The sequence below is a fragment of the Diadema antillarum genome, unplaced genomic scaffold (genome assembly GCF_040938485.1).
Source record: "Diadema antillarum isolate AM-2024a unplaced genomic scaffold, OU_Dant_1.0 seq00000622_RagTag, whole genome shotgun sequence".
Taxonomy (NCBI): domain Eukaryota; kingdom Metazoa; phylum Echinodermata; class Echinoidea; order Diadematoida; family Diadematidae; genus Diadema; species Diadema antillarum.
The window spans coordinates 194,972-212,008 of NW_027271545.1; the positions used below are offsets into that span (position 1 = coordinate 194,972).

At 40.2% G+C, this 17,037-nt stretch overlaps 1 protein-coding gene across 1 annotated transcript in view; it reads right to left on the minus strand.

Moving 5' to 3' along the window:
• The window catches only part of LOC139736118 (uncharacterized), a 110,975-nt gene that overhangs the window by 85,922 nt on the left and 8,016 nt on the right, over positions 1-17,037 (minus strand). Inside the window, exons 2-3 of the mRNA XM_071646850.1 lie at positions 8,598-8,731; positions 1,302-1,387 (exon numbers count right to left, since the gene is read on the minus strand). Coding sequence (XP_071502951.1) covers positions 1,302-1,387; positions 8,598-8,731 — 220 coding nt within the window. The remainder of the gene's footprint in view (positions 1-1,301; positions 1,388-8,597; positions 8,732-17,037) is intronic.

Sequence of the window (17,037 nt, forward strand, 5' to 3'; positions counted from 1 at the left end):
CTAGTTTGAACATTCTTATTCAAGCACCTCAATCATTATTTATTTGTTTGTTTGTGTTTTTACTACACCTGTTGATATAATAAATGTAGAAGAGTTGTGCAGTTTTCCACACAACAATCTCTCCTGGTCAGTAATTTACTCAACAGGTGCAGTGGGCCACCCTAATTTGCATCTCTTTATCTGTCCACTCTGTTTGAATTACAAATGGATTTTTATGATTGTCTGTAAATGTGGCCAGTGAAAGTCAAATGTTTTACCCTCCAGTTGCATTGATTCGCTAGAGTTATGCCTTGAAACCTTCCGAGCTTTCGAAGTTTTGCAAGAACTTGATATGAGTGCACAATATACGAAATATGATGGGATAACAAAAGAGATACGAACACGGCTTGAAATCAGACTCAAGATAGACTGATTTTTTTTTATTTTAAATTTCTGATTGTGCCTTGGCCGATTTTCAATAAACACTATCTTGTGTTTATAGTCATGAAAGTGCAATCCCTACATGGCAAAAGTATCAGCTTGGGCCATTGTGTAGTGTTTAAGATATCTAATACACTGAATTTCTCCAGTAGTTGTTTGGGATCTTTTGGGGGTAATGGTCGAGGACTTTTTAATCGGTCTCACAGCAATCACATCACACAGCAGCATCATGGCAAGTCAACATTATTAATTCACAGGAATCACAATTGATTGTATTCTCAGGAATCACAATTGAATTGTCTGCGAAAGAGAAACTCTATCATCGTGCTCGCTAATTCGGCCACCCATCAGAACAGTCCACCTGACTCAATACATAATCTGTAATCAACGCACGAAGCCCTACAGCAATCATCTGCAAATTTATTTGCACCACTCGCAAGAAAGTTTGGAAAAGTCCTTGCCATTGCTTTCATTCCATTGCAGGAGGGCCAGAATTTAAAATAAATGGTGGGGGAGGTTGTAAGTGCACCATCTCATTGCCAAAATGTTGTGTCTACATCCTTTTATACTTAGACACTTAAGGAATCTTGAGGCATGATGTAAAGGTTTGATGCACTTGATCACAAGCACACACTTTTGATGATAAGTGTACTAAATGTATATGGAAAGGCATCGAGCAGCAAAATGATATATTTGCCCCCTTCCCCCATTCTTATGGGGGAGGGCAACTGCCCCCTTGCCCCCCCCCCCCCCCCCCCCCCCCGAATTGACGGCAATGCTCCTTGCTGAGTAAAACTGTATCACAGGCCTGCAAATCATCAAATATCTGTATACATACAGGTGCATGATGCAGTAAGCCATTGTGCAAGATGCCCCCTTACTTGTTCCTGTAGGGTTGATGTCAACAGATACAACACCAAGCTGGTGTCCTTCCAGGGTCCATTTCAGCTTCAGTTCATCATTTTCCCTGTGATGAAACATAACAAGCACACAAACTTGATTTTAAAGTGATTATGCAAGACCAGGATTGCTTATTCACATGTACAAGGGAGTCCTACTATATAGCTAGTTCAGATACAAGAATCTGCTTTTAGTGATGTAAATAGTTTTATTATTATCATTATTAATACTATTAAAGGACAAGTCCACCTTCATAAACAATTAAATTGAGACATTGCGGCAATATTAGTAGAACACATTGGTGAAAGTTTAAGTAAAATTGGGCAATCCGTTCAAAAGTTATGAATTTTTGAAGTTTTAGTTCCGGGACTGCTGGATGTGAAGACTACTACAGCTTGTGATGTCACACCATGTAGAACAATATAAAGAAAATATAAAAGAAAAATCAACATATTTTCGTTTTTCTCACATAATAAAACAGCACATGACTTGCCTCTTTCAGAGGGCAGGGGGAATAATATTCAGCATATGTCAGTTACAAGCTAAAGAAATGTTAGTATGCTCGGTTTTCAGTTCACCATGTGTGAGTCCTTAAAGACCTAATAAAATGCGTGCAAAATGTTTTAATATGCAAAAGAAATGTAAAATATATGTCATGATTATCAATGTAAATATGTTGTCAGTGACGTTCCGGTTTTTATCACTTCTAGAAACTCCCCAAAATATCACATTTTTGGAGGACCTCGTTGCAGCTTTTGCGAAAAAGATACGTCACGTGACCAACACCCCTGAACCGATTGATGACGTATAAGCATGGAGTTGTGCTCAGTTAGCAGACGCCGCTCAGCACGAGCACTTACAATTACTAGCTTGGTACACGCGCATACACGTTAGCTAGCCCGGCCAGACCCGGGCCCCGTGGGATGTGCGCTCCCAGTCGACCCACTGACTGTCAACATGTACACATTAGTACCACGTACATTATCACTAAGTTAGCTTGCACAAATACATTGTACCTGGTACCTAGAGCATAATGTCTTCCCCTATATGGGTAAACTTCGACATTGATGATGATGATGATGATGAAGACTGGAGCTCTGATGATAGCGGAGAAGAGGAGGCACATGAAGTTGAAGGGGAAGATGGGGAGGGAGAGGCAGCCGATGAACCAGAACGTTATTGTGGGGCTGCACCTTATCGATATGAACCAGCTGCATCTCCCATGCCGTCAATCTCTCGTTTGAGGCGAGACCCCAGCCGAATTTTTCCAAAGTGGGGTGCGTTTATCTGTCGTTTGAGAGTTGGGAGTCGAAGTACTTGTCCATTACAAATAAACTTTCTGCTCAGCGTGACAAACCTGGAGGCCAAGCCAGGGTTTGATGACTCCAGCAGCTGTCGTATTACGTAAGAGCATGATAAGGATATCTGCCTGTGGCAGACCATTCAAAGTGAACTCAATTTTCTCTATCCTTTTTAAAGTTTTCAATTTTATATTCTATTGAGAAATTCTATGGTCATCCATTTTACATTTCGAACGAAAAAAATTGACCCGTAAATAACGAAAATACAGGAATAAGAAGGAGAGCATTGCCAGTTTGCCGGTGCTATTTGGCAGTGAGTTACAACGGGGAGGTGAGACTACTCCCTGGTTAATATCAGCCTGCTGACTGGATCGTTGAGAAAGCAGCTGTCGTATTACATAAGAGCATGATAAGGATATCTGCCTGTGACAGACCATTCAAAGTGAACTCAATTTTCTCTATCCTTTCTAAAGTTTTCAATTTTATATCCTATTGAGAAATTCTATGGTCATCCATTTTACATTTCAAACGAAAAAAATCGACCCGTAAATAACGAAAATACAGGAATAAGAAGGAGAGAATTGCCAGTTTGCCGGTGCTGACAATGTGCTATTTGGCAGTGAGTTACAACGGGGAGGTGAGACTACCTCCCTGGTTACAAGCCTGCTGACTGGATCATTGAGAAAGCAGCTGTCGTATTACGTAAGAGCATGATAAGGATATCTGCCTGTGGCAGACCATTCAAAGTGAACTCAATTTTCTCTATCCTTTTTAAAGTTTTCAATTTTATATTCTATTGAGAAATTCTATGGTCATCCATTTTACATTTCGAACGAAAAAAATTGACCCGTAAATAACGAAAATACAGGAATAAGAAGGAGAGCATTGCCAGTTTGCCGGTGCCATTTGGCAGTGAGTTACAACGGGGAGGTGAGACTACTCCCTGGTTAATATCAGCCTGCTGACTGGATCGTTGAGAAAGCAGCTGTCGTATTACATAAGAGCATGATAAGGATATCTGCCTGTGGCAGACCATTCAAAGTGAACTCAATTTTCTCTATCCTATCTAAAGTTTTCAATTTTATATTCTATTGAGAAATTCTATGGTCATCCATTTTACATTTCGAACGAAAAAAATCGACCCGTAAATAACGAAAATACAGGAATAAGAAGGAGAGCATTGCCAGTTTGCCGGTGCTGACAATGTGCTATTTGGCAGTGAGTTACAACGGGGAGGTGAGACTACCTCCCTGGTTACAATCAGCCTGCTGACTGGATCATTGAGAAAGAGAGAGAGAGGGAGAGAGAGAGAGAGAGAGAGAGAGAGAGGGAGAGCGAGGGGAGAGAGGGAGGGAGAGGGGGGAGAGATGGGGGAGGGAGAAGGGGAGAGCAAAATGGAATGACAATAGTTCCGGTCACTACAGTACAGGCATGCTCTGTCTGCATACGCTGAATGTCTACACTCACACACACACACGTATACACACACACGCACCATGGAGCTACATGGCCCATGCCAAAACCAAAACAATCTCCTCCTCTCGCGGTGCCCCCCCCCCCCTCCTGTGGCGCTGTGGCGATGACTGATGTTTAGATTAGGCCAGGGTCAAGAAACAGGTGTTTTATATCTTTGACTTTAAGTCATTGATTGCCAAGATATGCACTGGCATTATTTACTGGGGTGTAGCCTCTTCAAACGAGAGATTTGCGTCATGCCCTGCTGCCAGTGCAAGAGCAAATGAACATGGCACTAAGTCCGAGAATAGACCTCACGGAAACAATCGCCTGGGAAATACAGAGTGGTATGTGTGATATGCCCTCATATATTTTAACGTTATAAAGGATATACTGTATTCTACATGATTGACATTGTAAGTTGTAACTGTTTGTCTGGTAAGTAGTAGAAGAACAGACCCAGCTTGCTCACAAAGTGAGCGGCCACCCGGCCGCCGCAAGCGGGAGCGTCCCGGCCGTGGCCTGGCCCGTCGGCCGGCGCTAACAAGTTAAACTACCAGTAGTAGTCTAGTAGTAGTAGCAGTCTACTAGTAGTAGTAGTCTACTAGTAGTAGTAGCCTACTAGTACTACTACTAGTAGTAGTACTATTACCACTAGGTCTAGTAGACTAGTAAGCAGTAATAGCAGAATCTTTGGTAGTAGTACAGAGGCTACACTCAGTGCTAGGGGGATATGTTACAGGGTGGGTCGTGGCTCAAAAAAAAAAAAAGAAGAAAAAAAAAAGGCCTAACCAGTTTGTCTGCAATATTTGTCAGGTATTTGTTATCAGTAATTTAGATGCGCCATTTTCTAAGAAAAACAATACCAAGAATGATCGTCAATTTTGGTCGAGTAGTTTTTGTTTTATGCTACAAATCATACTGTGGAAGGAAGCCCCACCGCCGTGCTTATCTACCGATGAACGCCACGGTGGGGCTGAATTCACGAGTAGGTCTAGGCCTATAAAGCAGGCGAGTCGCCGTAGTATTAGTACAGACACGCAGTGGTGGTGGGGCTACCGTGAAATAGGCCCCACTGCAGTGCGCCTGCACCGTACCCGTGTGTTTATAGCAAGCAAGGGTAGGTCCTAGGGTTTAGGGTTAGGTAGGGTTGTATTTATGGTTAAATTGGCCGTTAAATTAGTCGAGGGACATATTAGGAAGTCATTTTCGCCGTATTAATGAGTATTGACTGCGGAAGGCAGCCCCACTGCCGTGCTAACCTACCGATGAACGCCACACGGTGGGGATGAATTCACAAGTATTTAAACAGGCAAGTCGCCGTAGTATTAGTACAGACACACAGTGGTGGGGCCTATTTCACGAGTTTGCCGAAAATAATGGATATCCAAGCGTACCACAGTTGTAATCTGTATTATTGGCAGTATTAAATCTGATACAATTCATTAAATATTCTTTTGTCTAAAGGCTTAGCCAATGACAATAGTGCAGCACAGCACCTGCTATGCGCTCGCTAGCCGCTCCCCCGCCAGCGCTAGACGCCGCCGGCCGGCTGTCGCTGCGCTGCGCTAGCATAGCCTTGCTAGCTCGCTGGCTATGGCTAGGCGAGGCTGGTCAGACAATCAATATCGACAACTCCGATCTTAGACGGCATCACAATTTAGAAGTGATAGTGCGCTGCATGCGGCGAAAGTATAGAAAGTTTTCCAAAACCGAGGAAATTCATCCATTATGTTAACAAATATAGAACAAAATTCAGAACAGTAAAAAATCCCGCACGACCATAGAATTACTTAGAATTTAATATTTAATATTATTACATCATTAAGAAAAAAATGTCTAAACCATTTTATTAGGTCTTTAAACGGACTGTTAGAATGACAGAAGGAAAGAGAAGGTAAGATAAGAAACAAGAAATTAAGCGAGAGTATTCTTTCTGGAGTTTGTGTAGTCCTGAAAAGGACTGTGAACCGAAGAGGGATAGAAGAGCTAGGAGAAAGACTCAACGTTTCAGACAGTTCACTGTCCATCCTCAGGAGTGAGAGAAAGCTGGAGATGCAGGGGATTAAGTAGGTACGATGCAGACGTGGGTGATCCAAGCCGGCGTGGCGGCGGCGGTGTGTATGCGGACGTGGGTGTGGACTATGGGGTAGTACGTGTCATGGGCACATGTGAGTGGGCGGAGGTTGTAGAGGGAGGTAGTGATGCGTGTCGGGAGAGTAGCAGGCCGGGTGTCGGGTGAATTGGCGTTGTTGGGAGCTGTGTTGGGCAGCAGGCGTGTTGAGATGGTCTCATTGTGTAAAACCGGAAACCAGATGTTGTTGATGTGGAGGCCAGTGTCTTGGGGAATGGTGTTGTGTCCGTGGATTTCTATGGCTTCTCTGATTCTTCTGGAGTGCCATTGTGGGATGGAAGAGATGAGGTGGCTGTTGTTCCAGTTGATGCAGTGGTCTTCTTGTTGTGCATGTTTCACGATGGCTGATTTCTCCCAGTTGCAAAGTTGTTGGCAGGTCGTGTGTTCTTTCAGTCTGATGTTGAAGTTGTGGCCTGTCTCCCCGATGTATAATTTGCCGCACTCGCATGGTATGCTGTAGACGCCTGGTTGCTTGTTGGCCGGGTTCTTGTCTTCGTGAGAGTGGAGGATGGAATGTAGCTTGTGGGAGAAGCGATGTCTGACTTTGATGTCGTCTGTTCCTGGTCGCCGAGTTGGTAGGCCCATCTGATGAGGGTGGTGGGCACAGATTGTCGAACGGATTGTCGAACGGATGGGTGGTGGTGGGAGCTCACAGTCCTTTCCAGGACTACACACACTCCAGAAAGAATACTCTCGCTCAATTTCTTGCTTCTTATCTTACCTTCTCTTTCCTCCTGTCATTCTAACAGTCCTTTTAAGGACTCACTCATGGTGAACCGAAAACCGAGCATATGCTATGATTTTCCTTCCCAGCATGGTCATTTATAGCATACTTGTATGTTTGGCTTGCAGATGCCCTCTGTGATCGTGTGTATGATTGTCCATCCAATTTTTGGCAATCCTTTTTGTGTTCATCAATTCAGGTACTTAATTTGCAACTGGTTTCCCCGATATATTGGGCTTGGCAGAACGGCAAGGGATGACATACACTCCTCGTGCTTTGTCCATTTCTTTGATTTTGTCCTTTGGGTGAACCAGTATGTCTCTAAAGCTTGTTGCAAGGCTTCATTGCTGTAGATATACGTTTCTTGAAAATCCTGCTGATTGCCTCTGATAAGCCTTTGATGTAGGGGATGACTACCGGATACTTCTTGGAGTGGTTACATCTTTCTTTTGTTGTTTGGTGGTCGTTCTGTTGTTCTTGTCTTTTTGTTTCAACATCCATCAGGGATAGCCACATTGTAACAGAGCAGTAGAGATGGTGGTGGTCTCTTCCTAATTGTCTTTGGGGTCAGATATTACTGTTTCACAGCGGTGGAAGAGAGTGTGAACCACCCCCTAACCCCTAACAATCATACACATGATCACAAAGGGCATCTGCAAGCCAAACATACAACAAGTCTGCCATAACTGACCATGCTGGGAAGGAAAATCATGTCATCAACTGGGAGGGGTCGCAGTTAGTAGTGAGAGAGAGCCAGGACCTGAACAGATGCATCAAGGAGGCCATTTGGATTTAAAGAACCCCCCACAATATGAACCGGGATGGGGATGCATACCAACTGACATTTATGATGGCGCTATCACTTGGATGTCACACCTGGGTAATTGCTGATTGGCGACAAATCATCAGTTGCCAATTAGCCATCGTTTGAGAAAGATGACAGCCCGTCGTCGAAACTGTCACAAGTATATACAACTTTTGGATGTGTTTAGAGAACTCTTTACCTATGTCCCTAAATGTATTCCTGTCCGTCCAGGTGCTGAAATTGTGGACACTCTTCACCTCAGCACTCTTCCTTCACTTAGGGGGTAATTTTGGTAGCTTCCCTTCCTAAAGCATGTGATAGGGGGGTAATTATGTGGCCTCCCTTCCAAAACCCTAAAATAGGGGGGTAATTCTGTTGGCTCCCCTTCCAAAAGCCCGCGAAAGGGGGTCAAAATCCTAACCCCTTTCCCTCCGAATAGGGGGTATTTCTAAGAATCTGGAACGAGCATATGTGTATTGTTGACCACCTGAGTGGGGGGGGGGGGGGGGGGGGGCCCTAAGTTCATACAGTGTATGTTTATAGGTGTGTTCCAAGTGCACAGATACATGTACAATCAGGGCCCTAACATAACATGGAAAATTAGCCAGACCCCAAATCTTGTTATAACAGGATCCTCCTGTACTCAAAAAAATTATTGCTTCACTGGCTCTTGGCTGAGGTTATGTGCAGAAGTATCATGCTTATTATCCCGCTGAAGACTACTCTTGAGTATACATGGACATACTGTATGTCCATGGGAAATGCATGTTGTAGAAAAATCAGCCCATCCTCAATGGGTTAATCCAAGTGATTGTGAAGTATTGCAAGGGTCCTACAGGCCCGTAGATTAATTCATACCAATTCCAGCACTTGACGAAGTCATCAACAGAGCCAGTTACAATGTTTTCCACTCCATCTCTGTCACTCTTCATCCATGCCACACACCAGATGCTGTCTTCATGGGCCTGTTCTTGCTTGTACACAACACTATACTGTAAGGAAGAAAGCAAATAGTTGTACTAGTAATGTCTGGATAGAGCTAATGACTACATATCATAGATTGCATTACCCAGAAAAAATACCTTGTTTAGCACATGAAATGACCTGCATCAGTGTACGGGCATTTTGCGTCTATGATCTTCAATATTGTATAACTATATTTCATGCTGAATTTCAACTTCAAATATTGGAGCAAAGCTTCCTTCTAATAATCACAATTTAAATCAGTATAGATGTTCCTTGAAACATGCTATTCAAGGCTCAACATCAGTGGTAGCTCGGGGCCCACAGATATACATTGTATATGTCGGTGTTTGGTCACCACTTTTTAAGAAATTATATAATTTGGTGGCCCGATTAGGCCATTTTTGTTTTTTGTTTTTTTGGTTATAATACATTGTTTTTATAATTAGTCCAAGAGCATTAGGTCAAAAAAGTCCAAAACCTCGACATTTTTGGTAACAAGCTGATTTTTTCAGGATAGATCCTGAAAAATGTCTTGAATAACATACTAAAAGTCCTCATAAATCCTCTTTGAGCGTTTTCCGCAATCCAAGATGGCGTCCAAAATGCCGCCATTTCCAGAAATTCTTATAACTTTTCAACTAGAGAACCAAAATACAAAATTTAAATGTCTAAATATATGTTTTGAAGCATGAAGAACTAAAAAAAAAACACATATCAAAAGATGTTGATGCACGCAAGTACCGAAATCCAAGATGGCGTTCAAAATGGCCGGCCATTTTCTGATTTTGTTTTTTTAATAGCTTTTCAGCCAGGTAACCCAAATACAAAATTTAAATGTCTAGATATGTTTTAAAGGATGAAGAGCTCAATAAATACATATTAAGAGATGTGAAGCTGACAAGTACCGTAATCCAAGATGGCATCCAAAATGGCCGCCATTTCCTGAAATTTGTATAACCTTTCAACTAGGAAACCCAATACACAGTTAAAGTGTCTTAAATGTTTCGAACAAGAAGAACTCAATAAACTACATATTTTAAGAGATTTTGATGCACGCATCATGTACCGATTAAACCGCTTGAAACTCTTCTTAAAATGCAAAATGGCATGCAAAATGGCCTGCAGTCACAATTCTATCTCACAATTATGTAAGTAAATGTCAGTATAGTTTATAAGAAACTTTTAACTTAAAAAAAAATAATTCTTAAATGTGTAACGTATACAAATAAAACAACATTTGTATGTTAAATTTAAGGAGTGTGTCCTTGTTACGAGAGAAACATTTCACCATCAGATTTGTTGCTAAACAGAGAGCCTACTAGAAAGTAATACTAGTATCTTTTTACCACATCGTTTATTTTCGTCACCTCAAACATGAGATAAAAATTTGGAGCTAGCCCCTTTTTATTACCAACGCATTTGATGTCTACCATGAGATGAGTTCTAGTCAAAACTGTCAGTTATCACTTGAGAAGTAAAAACAATTCTTTTTGATATTTGTGCTACATAAATGTTCAAAATTAGTATCTACAGGTGCTACAAAATAATGTGTAATTCATCACATGACAGTTAATTTCTTTGGTATAGTATATTGCTCCACCTAAACATATTATAGTGTCTAAATCATCTTTTTCATTTCGTGTAGATCAAGGAGGTACTAGGCGAGCCTAGTACATCCTTGGTGTAGACTTGGTAAAATTATATAATAGATAAAAATAAGAGAAAATGGCAGTCATAGTTATTGGTACATGGAGGGATACTCCTCTCCCACACAAGGAATCATTTTCATTTTCTTTTACTCGAAAGTAGAACATATAGTGCAAACGTTTGGTAACATATTGAATTATTTCCATCAAAGAGTAGGAAATACATAAAGTAGTATTCAGGGAAATGGGCAATATACGGGAGGGTGTGGAAGGGGAATGCCCTCCCCCTCCCCCCCCAAAACACGAGGGAGATTTTGCCTTTTTAGACTTGATATTTAGACATCTGATGCACCCTATTGGTGAAATATTACATTTACGTTTCCATCGAAAAAGCAAAAAAAAAAAAAAAAGATATAGAATCGTGGCAGTGCGCGGTCATAGGGTTGCCCGCTCCCACACGAGGGAAAATTTCGTATTTTCAGACTGAAATTCACACATCTGTTGCACCCATTTGGTGAAATATCCGATATTTGTTTTCTATTTGAAAACGTTACAAAAAATATGTATTCAGGAAAGTGTCGGGGAGGGGGAAGTGTGAGAGGAGAATACTCCTTCCCATACAATGTAGATTTTGGCATTTTCCAATTTGAAATTCAGAGATATAGCGCACTCTTTTGGTGAAATATCTGAGATTTGTTTTTGTCCTAAAAGTAAGAAAATATATTTATGGAAATATGCGGGGGGTGGTGTATGAGGTGATGCACCCTCCCACAAAATGGAGTGTTTTTTGGAGTTTTTTTTTTGTTCCGGAATATGGTGCGCACTATTGGTAAAATATTAGATTTTTGTTTCTATTAAAAAGTGTAAGTAGAATAAAGACTAGTATATTAAAGGCAATGAGCTAGTAGAAGATGTGGGGGGGAGTCACTTTCGGCTGGAGGGAGTTTTGCATTTCTTTGATCGTCATTAACTGGCCTAGTGCACCCTTGGTGTTATATTGATTGTCCATCCTCAAAAAGTACCTAATTCATAGTCTCAATATCCCAATCCCCTCCAACACGAGGGCGCTTTTACACTTGAATTGAAATGAAAATGATTATATCATTTACACACATTTGATGGAATATTTGGGAATTGTTAATCAAAGGGGTATTTAATTCATATTGGGGAAGTGAGCGGTGGAAGGGTTAGGAAGAGCAAATTACCCTTCAATATGAGGGAACTAACTTTTGCAATTTGTAAATGAATTATTTAGTGTACACTTTTTGATGACATATTCGGAAATTTGTTAATTTAAAAGATGTACAAAGTCTATGGAAAGGGGCCGAGCGAGTGACATTTAGCATTTTTATGATTGCCATTCAATGTCAAAGTGCAAATACTTCAGGTTGAATATTTGGAAAATTATGACTGTACAGGTCGTGCTTCATGATCTCTGAATAAGTACTTCGTTGGGTTCCTTATTGTCTCAAAATTAAATTTAAGTGCTTATCGCGGTTACCTACATGTAGTTGCAGAGTTATGGGCAGCCATTTTGGACACCATTTTGGATATCTGAAAGTGCTTAAGTGCTTTGTTTGTGTTCCAAAATCTCTAAATAAGTCTTATATTTGGTTCCTTGTGACTCAAAATGTATATATCGACATTCTAAGTGTGTACAGTTGAAATCTACTTGCAAAATTATGAGAAAAAAAAATTAGGAAATGGCGGCCATTTTGGACGCCATCTTGGATTACGGTACTTGCGTGCTTCAATAACTCTTAATATGCACTTTATTGAGTTCTTCACCCTTCAAAACATATATTTTGACATTCAAATTTTGTATTTAGGTTACCTGGCTGAAAAGTTTTAAGAATTTCAAAAAATGGCGGCCATTTTGGACGCCATCTAGGATTGCGGTACTAGCGTGAATCAACATCTCTTAATATGTCTTTTATTGAGTTCTTCATGCTTCAAAACATATATTTAGATATCTGAATTTTGTATTTGGGTAAGGGCCTACCTGGCTGATAAGCTATAAGAATTTCTGAAAATGGCGGCCATTTTGGACGCCATCTTGGATTTCGGTACTTGCGTGCATCAACATCTCTTGATATGTTTTTATTGACTTCTTCATGCTTCAAAACATATATTTAGACATTTACATTTTGTATTTTGTTCCTCTAGTTGAAAAGTTATTAGAATTTCTGAAAATGGCGGCCATTTTGGACGCCATCTTGGATTGTGGAAAACGCTCAAAGAGGATTTATGAGGACTTTTAGTATGTTATTCTAGACAATTTTCTGGACCTATCCTGAAAAAATCAGCTTGCTACCAAAAATGTCCAGGTTAAAACTAATACTCTTGGACTAAATGTGTTTTTCTCATCTAGAATATGGGGAGAATAACTCGCAGCTCAGTGCTTGAAAACTGCACGCATTTCAGCTATAAAGCTACTGCAACCATGGTTGCCAGATCACCATTGATTATTGCCAAACATAGCCTATTTTACAGCTGAAATCAGCTTTACTGTTTTTTTCTCACTTCCAAATTTCACGGTCAAATTCTATGAATCCATTGATAAAATGTATGACCCTTATGTTGAATATAATAATTTCATGCTTGTGTGGTGTCATGGAAAATCATATTTATGCCTCATCAATAATGAGTATGCTAGCCTATGAACACAGTCAAGTGTGTGATACTGAAGCCTTTTCAGTTAAATGAGAAATTGAGAAAGTTAGACAAGACGAAAACTACAAAGAAATGATAGATAGGAAGGAGAGGGAAATTTAGGTATAGATTCTACCTGAAAATGAAAGAAGAAAAGAAAGAGAAAGATATAAGTGGCAGCACACACTCGCGCATGCGCTCAACCGCTTTAAATTGAAGCTACAACCGCCAGCACAAGACTTGGCTGAAGAAAAGAGAAAAACAAATTTTAGCTTTTCAACGACACAATTGAAAAATCCGCTGTGTGGCTACATTCAGACCAAATGATCGACCCTTAGTGCATGCGCTGAACGTATTCTTACTGTGCTAGTGTACAGAACAGTTTTTCAAGTGATCAAGACTTCCAATGATATTCTGACATTTGTAAATTCTAAAAGTGATAAAACTTAACTTCTATTTGACTTTGGAGACTTAGATGCAAGTATTTTAGGTTATTGAATAACAAAACTGAGTTTGTGCGTGTTTGGAGATCACTTGACAAACAGGTGCGAAAGTACACTCGCGCCTAGTAATTTTTAGTACTTATGTTGGAATTTCGGGGTGATACTACCCTGTGGTGCGAACGCATCAAACGCAGTTCTCCAGGACTGGAGGAAGTCAACAAAAGAAGGAGAAGATACTCTGAGCTACTACTAGGTGTTTCAAAAAACATTTCCCACTTTTGATTCTTAATAATTCATAAACTATATATCAGATAACACCGTAATTGATGTGAGTAATAGCTGAATAGTGTACAATTTGGTTGAAGGTGGTTTGAATATGAAAACATAAATCAGTTTCATGAAATCCATGATTAATTTCACAGTTAGGTTCCAGATTTTGCTCTATTTTCAACCCTCTGTACAAAATTTCACTTTGCACAGGGGTCAATGGGTGTGTATGGGAGTGTGTGGTTAACACCCTGACAATGGTCCTAAACAATGGTTTAAAAAGGATTTGAATGCTTCATTATTTATTCATGAGAAATTCCACTATCACAACTAGTCTTTATTCAGCCTCTGGCAGTATCTGTGTAAAGTCAAACGCCTGCCGATACTGTCGTTGGGTCTCGACAGTGCTCTCCCTACTTCTGAAAAACGAAATTACAATGAATACCTTCTGTTCTATCGTAAACATGGTGACAGGAAGCAAAGAAAATCAATTAGAGTATACACTCTTGTGTAAATGGAGCCTTAAATAAATCTACTGTGAAACATATCGCCCCAATGCTAAATGCTGCTGAACTCTTAACCAAAAATGATTTCTTTTTATCAAAAAGCGAAATATTTGTCAGACTATTTAATTAGTAGACAGTTGTATTAAAATGAGGAACTTTAGATCATTTATGCTTATTTATATCCCAAATTTAGTGATTAAAAATTATGTGAAGCAAAAATTGAAAATGATTGCCAGCTGGAATGGAATGTGGTGTTTGCAAGCACATGGAAAAGTGTGCTTCCTTTTTCCATGCGCATGCAGTTTACCCTTTACCGTGCATGAATCCAGACTAGCAGTGCCCAGGGCGATCCACATGAATTATTGATTAATCATTCATGTGCCTGGGACTGACGCCTAGTCAACAGGTGGTTCAGGCATGTCCATTGTTAAGGGCCATTGTCAGCACACACTCACATACACATCATTGGTTCCTGTGCAAGGTTCAATTTTTGTACAGAGGGTTAAAAATTGACCAAAATCTGAAACCTTACTTCAAAATCAATCTTAGATTTAATGAAACTGATTCATGCTTTCACATTTAAATTACCTTCAACCAAATTGTACACTATTCAGCTATTATTTATATCAATGACAATTTCATCGGATGAATAGTCTCTGAGCTATTAATGATCAAAAGTGGGAAATGTTTTTTGAAACACCTAGTACTAGTCCTAGTATAGCGTAGGCCGGAGAGAGGTCAATCACCTCCGCGTAACTATAAAATTAACTGTTCAATTAAGTAAGCCTACTGGCAGTGGCAGTATAGTTGGGTGTCCAACACACTGACACCCTGTTTTTCTATCAATAGATACTTAAAATATCTCACAGTTTGTCTGAAGTTTCACTCACATGTAAAGATTCTGAATTTACAAACACACATTAAAAATGTGATTTGGGCAATTCCATGTTACTCACGTTACACTTTTTAGGCATCCCTGCATATTGTAATTGTCATAGTTTTTGTACAGGAAGGTTTGACATAGGCCCTACTCTCTGTTCTACAATAGATGCACAAGACCTTAGTGTACCATGCAATATTGATAGAATTTTACTAACCACATCTATACAGGAAATAAAGACAAAATACTTTCGTTACTCACGTTACATTTTTTGGGATGACATAAAAAGCCAACATGTCTTTATTCAAAAAGTGTCCTCATACTGGGTAGCATTTCAAACAACTGTTGTATGATTTATATAACTCATGTTGTGGTACTCAAATAATAGGGGGTAAAATTTTGAGAGCATTGGAAATATTTGACAGCAATAGCAAAATCTTTGTTACTCACCTTACACGTTACTCATGTTACATATAAGCTCATAATCACTACCACATAACTGACCATGAGAATTAGCTGGAAACTAAATGCTTTTGATGTATCTAACCTCTACAGATATTTTGTCCCTAAAATAAAACAATATTGGCACTCTTTCATACTTTTTCCACTGTCATACAGTCATATGCCACACATTTTACTTTACAGAATCCAAGTAACAACTATAAACCGAATGCAAGAAAATATAAAGTAGTTCTAGACACTACCTAGTTAATGCAGTGTGATAAAATATTTTACTTCTATTCCCTTTCACAGGAACTGAAATGTAAGTAGTTTTAATCATGAGTGAAACACTTGATTTCATAAATTGTAAACTACTTTAGAAATAACAGACAGTACATGTCTACAAATTACATCCAGCTACTGTTACCAGTGTGGACTTTCCACTCTATGTCAGGGCTGCCAACTCTCGTGCAATATAGCATACACTGTACCTCCCAACCACCGTCACTTTGATTAGTCGCTTACAGTACTTACTGACACTACACTCCAAACTCTCACTCTAGTTTGGCAGCCCTGCTATGTACAGATGTATACAGTGACCCACCTCTTAACCTAATTTAACTAAAACCCCTTTCAGTTTGGGCTGAAAACAGGGGATGACGTCCGGACGTCGTGCCGTGTCTACCGTCGTCCACTGTTGATTTGAAAGATACCGAGGTAATGTCCTCCGGGTGAACACGGCACGAACACGGCGCGAACACGAGGTGAACATTCACGCTAGACCGTCTAGCACGACTCTGGGGTGACCTCCGGAGGACATCCCGTGTTCACCCTTGTTCGCCGGCAATGTGAAATGTATCGGCACGACACGGGGTGACAAACCGAACCGGAAATCCCAGTCGCCGCATGCGAGCACGTGCTTTGTTTTGAGCATTGTACGGAACTACAGTTGTGTATGAGACATGGTACGGGATAACTACACATGGGGTCAATTTGTAAGATTGACGAAGCAAAAGCATTGATACAACCACCTTTTGAAATATTTCTATCTAAATATTTAATTTTAGAAAAGTTATTTTTTATTTCTTAAACTTAATAAATATTTAATTTAGTGTTTACTTAACTAAAAAAAGTTTACAGTACATAACAATTCTTGTACAGTTTTCGCTGCTCGGTACACGTACATGTACGAGATCATCCAGGACGAGTTGCCACGGAAACGCATGCCGAGATCATCCCAGACGGGAAGCTGTATGTGAAAGGGTAGCGTGACCTTACCCCGTGTTTGCATTTTAACTGTTAGGGAGGAATGTCACTCCGTGTTCACCCCAGACTGCAGTCTGGGATGACGTCTGGAGGTTGGCAATCTGAAAGCGTCATTATTTTCGGTTGATAATCCTTAAGAATAATGTATCAAGAGCTGTGACACTGACAATTCTTGTAAATGTCTTAAACACAGATGTTTTACCAGCTGACAGAAAATGATTGTTAACCCCC